Raw genomic sequence first — 6953 nt, forward strand, 5'->3', positions numbered from 1 at the left:
CTGGGGTGGGGGGTGACCTGATGGGGTGGCCTGGGGGTGGTGACCTGATGGGGGCCGACCTGATGTGGGTGGCTGGCAGTGACTCCAGCTGCCGGGAGAGAAACAGTTCCCGGTGCCGCAGCTGGTGCCTCAGCTTCTCGGGCAGGTCCACCATCTCGGGGTTCTCCATCTCCTCCTCTGTCTCCCCTGAGGACAAACACGTCCTGTCAGCCACACTGCAAGCATCAGCCCCAGACACAGGCATCCCCAGGGTGGTGGCCGTGGGGCCTCCCCAACGTCCCCCCCACCCACAGGGTCCGGCTTCGGAGAGCCGAGGGCAGGGGTAGGACCGGCCGCCTGGAAGCAGAGGCACGAGCTCAGCCTGCCCCGGCCACCCCAGCAGCCTTCTGTAGCTGACTGGGGGCCTGAGGGGGCCACGGGGGTAGGGGGGAGGCGGTACCTTCCTCCCCGTTGTCGGCCCCAGGTCCGGTCTTGCAGCAGACTGACAGGGCTGCATGAGAGAGGCCGGCAGGTCAGCCTGGGCCCACCAAGAGGCCGCAGACGGGCGGTGCGGGGGCTTGCCCTGGCCCGACCCCCACAGCTCAAGGGAGCAGACCCAGGCCTAGAGCAGAGGGACTGGGCAGGTCAGGGGTGCAGGCTGTCCGCCCGCAGGACACTGACCGGAGCTGGGACACCGCCCCGCCCCGGAGAGAGGCGTGCCGCGCCCTCTGCTGCCCCCCTGTGGCGGCGGAGGGGACCCACGGGAGCAGGCCTGTGCCCATGGGGGGGCCCCGCCCTCTGGGCCACCCACCTCACAGGCCTTAGCAGCCCCCACCAGCAGCAGGGAAGCCCGTGTTCGGCCTCCTCTGCACACCAGGTATCCCTCCCGGGGCGTGCGGGTGCTGGGCACCCCACCCCCAGGGACACAGGTCCAGGGACAGCCTTGCCCCACACCACGGACACCATGTCTTGGAGGAGCCACGAGGGCCCAGCCAGGCCGGGACACTGACCCCCAGGACCCTTGACCACCAGCTGCAGGCCACATGGGCCAGCACCCTCCTGGACAACGCCTGGCATACTGCCCGTGTTGGGCCGAGCCTCCCACTCCTTCCCAGAGTGTGTGGGTGGCACGCACAGGCTCCAGGGCCAAAATGAAGAAGCTGGCTGCTCCTGCAGGCTGGCCACTGGCCATCTGATGGGGACACCCGGCCGAGGAGCGGCCCTCACAGCACAGCCCAGGAGACAGGGAAGGGCCCGATGCCGGGCCCGCTGCTCACACTGCCCAGGCATCCCGGCCTCTGGGTCCCCGTCCCTGGCAGCAGCCAGTTTGGCCTTGGCTGGGGGCTGGCGGCCGGCTCCCACCAGCAGCCCTGGGCCGGGGCGGCAAGCCCACTGCCGGGAGCAGGCCAACTGGCCACAGAGCCGGTCGCACTAGGGCCCGGCTCGGCCCGGCCCAGGCAGGACAGGGGTTCCCTGCAGGCACACTCGGGCAAGGGGCGCAGCGCAGCAGGGGCCCGGGGCGGGCGGGACTCACTGGCGTGCTTGTCGGCCAGGGCGATGAGGGAGCTGGAGATGTCCCGCCGCCGGTAGAAGCACACCACCTTGGCCTCCACGTTCCCGTTGGCCGTCTGCAACAGCGGGGTCGGGGGGGCGGTGCCCTCAAGCGGAGGCTGGGGCCGGCCAGCCCTGCCCCCCCAGGGGGAGCACGGGCGTAACACCCCACCATCCAGGAGACAGTCGCCCGCACCCACCCACCCGGTCACCTGAGAACGGGCGTGGGCTCCAGGGTGCTGGAAGCCCCTGGCCGGGCAGCAACCCAGGCCAGGGCATTTTTGGGTCCCCAGCAACCTGGGACAGCGACACCAAGGCACCTGGACCCATGAGGCAGACCCTGCCCTGGGCTGGGCCCGTGGCCGGCCCTGGACAGTGCTCAGCTCGACCCCGCCGGCCTGGGGAGCTGGGTCCAGCGCCTGAGTTCAGGACACTCCCTCCCTCACGGGACCCTGCAGAGCCCGCAAGGGGCGGGCAGGCGGGGGCCAGACTCCGTCCTGGGGCGCACTGCCAGGACCTACCTCGCGCCTCCTGCTCCCCTCAAGGCGCCTCCCTGGCCTGCTTGACCCCCCACGCCCATCACAGGCCTCCCCTGGGTCCCTGCTCCAACCTGACCCCTCCCTGGCCCTCCCGGAAGCCCAGTGGACACCTGTCCCGCTGCCACTGCTGGGGCGGGAAGCCCACAGCTGGGTGCCCCAGCCCCTGTAGGGGCGTCAGGGCGAGAACCTGGGCTTCCGGTCCTTTGGGCCTGTCAGCGTGCTGGGCTGGGGCTGGCCCACAGCGCAGACCGGTGGGCACTGAGGCCCTGCCCGCGCGGCGCCCACCCTGGAGGGCTTGCTGTGCTGCCCACTCGCCGCCTGAGGCCGCTGGCCCTGACCCCGCCCGCTGCCAGAGCCAGCAGGGAGCAGCCCACGGGACCTGGGACTGAACACCCCTCTCCGGGGTGCGGGCCGGTGCCCAGAAGCACCCAGACCGCCCCCAGCCGGTGCGGCAGCCTGGCCAGGGAGGGGGGCGCTGGCCCCCACGCACCTTGTTCAGCTCCTCAATCCTGCGGATCAGGTAGGGGTTGCTGGAGGAGTTCTCGAAGTAGACGTAGTCTGCAAACGGGACGGGGGTCAGCGGGGCTGCATCCTCACACGCCTGGGCTCCTGCGGGCCCCAGCCAGCCCGCCCCGCCCCTGAAGCACCTTCTCCCTGCTCCAGGGGTGCGCCCGAGGCCGTGAGGGGCCCCGGCCCACGGGTCCTCGGTGCCCTAGACGCGGATGCGACCCTGGAGTCAGACTGGCCGTGCCTCACCTGTCCACCGCAGTCCCACAGCGGGCTCCAGGGCCCTGCCCTCGGCCGCCCGAGCGCCCCTCCCCGGACCTGGGCCCAGGGCATTGCTGCGCGCGCTCCGGGCAGGAGACACCTGTGGTTCCCAGGGTGGCGGCCAGGCGTGGGGCCCGGCCCGGGCCCTGGGCCCTGCGGCCCATCCGCCACCTGCGCCACTCCGGCAGGCAAGGCACCGCCGGGAACAGAAAAGGGGACACGGAGCCGAGGCCCGGTGCGCCCCAGACAGGGGGCAGGGAGGCCCGGAGGGACCCGGGAGCCGCGGCTGGGCGGGGGCACAGGGCCCACATCGGCCTGGCAGAGGGCACGCGGGGCTGGGCGGGAGCGGCACCGCTGGGGCAGGCGCCCCCTGCTGACCGGCCGGCACACGCCGGGGCTCCCGCCGCAGAGAGCCGGCCAGCGCAGGGGGTGGACGCGCCCACGACCCGCGGGTGGGAGGCTGCCCGCGCGAAGGGCAGGGCCCAGCACTGGCTCCCGCGCCCAGCGGCCCCCCACCGCCCTCGCAAGGGTCTGACCACCCGGCCTGCGGCGGCCACCACTGGCCACCAGACCACCGGGCGGGATGCCTGCCCATAAACCGCAGCCAAGAGCCGCGGGCGGCCGGGCACCACGGCCCCGTGCCACAGCAAGGCGTGGCACTCCGCCAGGTGGTCTGGGTCCAGAAACCGGGGGCAGGGCCACGGCCTGCAGGGGACTCGCAGCAGAGCCTCACCGGGCCCCCGGACCCCAGCCTACACCGGCAGGACCGCCGGGCAGCTCGACGCAGCCCCCGGTGCAGCCTGACCGCCGAGGGCCAGGCCGGCCGGGGGTGGGGGCGGGGCGCCAGCCGGGGCGGACCCGGAACGGCCCGAAGGGGCGGTGGGCAGGCCGGAAGTGGGCGGGGCGCCAGCCGGGGCGGACCCGGAACGGCCCGAAGGGGCGGTGGGCAGGCCGGAAGTGGGCGGGGCGCCAGCCGGGGACCGCTCATCTGGGCCCCAGGCCGGCGAGGCCTCCTCAGCCCGCCCCAAAGGCTCTTCACTCCCCAGAGCACACAGGGCGTCTCACGTGTGAACGCCCACGGCAGTGGGCAGGCCAGCAGCCCGGAGCGGGAGCGGGCGTCCACGGGGGCTGTGGCCGGCAGGAGAGCCACAGGCGCGCGCGGGCTGGGGGGTGCCGTGGCGGGGACCGAAGGCACCACCACACGGCGGCACAGAGGGAGCCGGAGGGCCGGGGCCCCCGGGACGGGACTGGGGCGGCAGAGCGAGCCGCAGGGGTGGCGTGCACAAGCGGGGTGGCGCGGGGGATGTGCCTGCCACCCTCTGGGAGCACCTGGCCACGGCGGGCACCTCTGGCCACTTTGGACACAGCTTTGATGCCACAAACTCCCCAGACCTCTGGGCCGTGGCGCCTGAGAGCCCCCGACCTGCCCCGCGCCCACCCCACCTGCACCTGCCGGCGCCTCAACCTGCTCTGGGCTGAAGAGTAGACGAGGACCCCCCGGGGGGCCCTGCGGCCGCCTCCCTGCGCCCCCTCCCCAGCCAGGCGGGCCCCTGTGGGCCTGGGGACGCCCACGTGAGCGGCATGAAGAGCCTCGTGGCCGCGCACCCGCCCCAGCCTTCGCTGCCAGAGCAGGTGGGCATACAGGCCGGCCGGCCACTGCCAGCCAGACCCCGAGGGACCCAGTCTGGGGCCTGCACAGGAGAAAGAAGCTGGTGTGGCCCCTGCTGCCCACACTGCCCGCCTAGAGGTGACTGGTGGCTGTGGGCTCAGTGGCAGGACAGGAGGTGCCCGGTGACCAGCACCCGGCCAAGACCAGCCCGGACCTGCAGCCCCGCCCGTGCATGCTCCCCGCAAACCACCAGGCTGGGCAGTCGGGCTCTGAGTGTCCCCAAGCCCAGGGACTGACCTAAGCTGTGGGGACTGAGCTCCAGAGATGGGCAGGGCACCCAAGGGGTGCAGTGCCTGACCCCCCCCCCAGGGCAGCATACAGGCCTGAGCAGGGTGCCGGCCCCACCCACACCCAGAGAACTCTGGGGCTCGGGGAGTCCTGCGCGGAGCGCAGGGGGCCCCCAGGAGGTGATGGCCGGTCAGCCTGCTGGCCCCACCGCCTGGCAACCAGCCCTCCCTCCAGCGCCAGCTGGGACTCGGGCTCCAGGGCCCGGGCCTGACGGGACCCCTGCAGGAACACAAAGCTGAGGGGCTGTGGGCACCGAGCACAGCCAGGGCGCTGTGGGGGACGGCTGCCCGGCCGCCCATGCAGCCTGACCCGCATGCCTCAGGCCAGGCTGCCAGAAAGCCGGGCAGAGCGAGCAGGGCCCTCCCCTGTGCCGCCTCAGGCCATGAGCATCACCAAGCGGCATCTGGCAGAAGCGTGGGCAGCTGTCTCCATCTGGGCTCTACGGGGCTCAGCCCAAAACCTAGGCAGGTGCACCCCAAGTGCAGCTGGGGCCCCCGTTGGCGGGTACACACCCAGGAAGGCCCCCACAGATGCAGGGAGCCCAGGGCAGGTGCACTCTCCCGCGTTGGCAGGGCCGGGGGAGGTCGCCGGGCCAGCGCTCTCTCGGGGTGGACACAGTTCATGGGCACCGAAGGTGAGCAGAACACCAGACAGGGCTGGCCGGCGAGGGGCGCCGCCCTTCCGTGCCTCTGAGTCTGCTCTGAAGGAGCAAGCCACCCAAAAAAGTGAAGTTCACCTTCCCACGAGAAGGGGTGTGTGGAGAGAACCCGGCATGGTGTGCAGGGACACTGCTTCCGAGGGCCCTGGACGCGGGCAAGTTCCGGGAGTCGGGGCAGCAGCAGGGAGCAGGGCTGGGCCCCACACACCTCCACCAGGCCCTCGCCTGCACAGGCCCCCACTGGCAGGTCTCCAGGGGGCCGGCTGGGGGCCGCCCCCCACCAGCAATGGCTGGCCGAGAAACGCACAGGCACCCGCCGCTCGGACAGGCACACAGGGACGGGCCCAGGGGCACCTCAGGGCCCCACCCGGGGGCACCAGGGGCACAGGCCAGAGGCGCTGGGGCAGACTCCTCCCACCAGAGTCCAGCAGCAGGACAGAGGGGGCCCACAGCAGGGGAGGGACGCGGGTGGGGCCGAGTCCTGTCACTTGCTGAGCACCAGGAGGGCGAGCCCCAGGCAGCAGAGGGCTAGGGGGCCGGGTCGCGGGGGGCCCCAGGGGGAGGAGGGCTAGGGGGCCAGGTCGCGGGGGGCCCCAGGCGGCGGAGGGCTAGGGGGCCAGGTTGCGGGGGGTCCCAGGCGGCGGAGGGGCTAGGGGCCAGGTGGGATGGGCCGGGGTGCGGGGGGCCCTGGGAGCGGAGGGGCTAGGGGGCCAGGCTGAAAGGGCCGGGGTGCAGGGGGACCCCAGGCGGCACAGAGAAATTAGGGGGCCGTGGTGGGAAGGGCCGGGGTGCATGGGGGCCCCATGTGGCACAGAGGAGCTAAGGGGCCTCGGCGGGGAGGGCCAGAGTATGGGGGGCCCCAGGCAGCACAGAGGAGCTAGGGTGCCACAGCAGGAAGGGCTGGGGTGCAGGGGGCCCCAGCGGCAGAGGAGCTAGGGAGCCGCGGCAGGAAGGGCAGGGGTGAAGGGGGGCCCCAGGCGGCACAGAGAAGTTAGGGGGCTGCGACAGGAAGGGCCGAGGTGAGGGGGGGCCCCAGGCAGCACAGAGAAGTTAGGGGGCCATGGCGGGAAGGGCCGGGGTGCGGGGCCCAGGCTGAGGGTCATCTGGAAAGCAGTGGGCTGTGGGGGGGCAGGGGGGTTATGGGGGGGGCACTCAGAGGGGCCTCACCGTGCAGGCGAGCGTGGGAATGAGGGGCGGCTGTCCAGGGGAGCCACTCCGTGGGTGCGGACCCCATTCCTGCAGCGGCTCCCAGCGGCAGGGAGGTAGCGGGGCCTGGCACGGGGCCCTTCCCCGTCCCCAAGAGGGGTGTCAGCCAGCCCAGAGGAAGCGGGGGACCAGAGACTCTGAATGGCAGAGCCCCGACCCTGCAGCGGGGGGGGGGGGGGGGCAAGGAACCAGCCACCCCCCTCCTGGGAAGCAGCTCGGAGCCGAGTGGATGCTGGCTCTCCCCACAGGCGCTCCCCACAGACCGGGGACACCCCACAGACCGGGGACACGGCCC

General features: G+C 73.1%; 1 protein-coding gene across 1 annotated transcript in view; it reads right to left on the minus strand.

Annotated features, from left to right (window-relative positions):
- Positions 1–6706, minus strand: part of MTA1 (metastasis associated 1) — a 19596-nt gene extending 12890 nt beyond the window's left edge. Inside the window, exons 1-5 of the mRNA XM_012724352.1 lie at positions 6620–6706; positions 2560–2627; positions 1514–1607; positions 440–490; positions 17–186 (exon numbers count right to left, since the gene is read on the minus strand). Coding sequence (XP_012579806.1) covers positions 17–186; positions 440–490; positions 1514–1607; positions 2560–2627; positions 6620–6686 — 450 coding nt within the window. The 5' untranslated portion in view covers positions 6687–6706. The remainder of the gene's footprint in view (positions 1–16; positions 187–439; positions 491–1513; positions 1608–2559; positions 2628–6619) is intronic.
- Positions 6707–6953: the final 247 nt, after the last annotated feature.

This window comes from Condylura cristata, unplaced genomic scaffold (genome assembly GCF_000260355.1).
Source record: "Condylura cristata isolate star-nosed mole 26May11 unplaced genomic scaffold, ConCri1.0 scaffold00013, whole genome shotgun sequence".
In the NCBI taxonomy this organism is placed as follows: domain Eukaryota; kingdom Metazoa; phylum Chordata; class Mammalia; order Eulipotyphla; family Talpidae; genus Condylura; species Condylura cristata.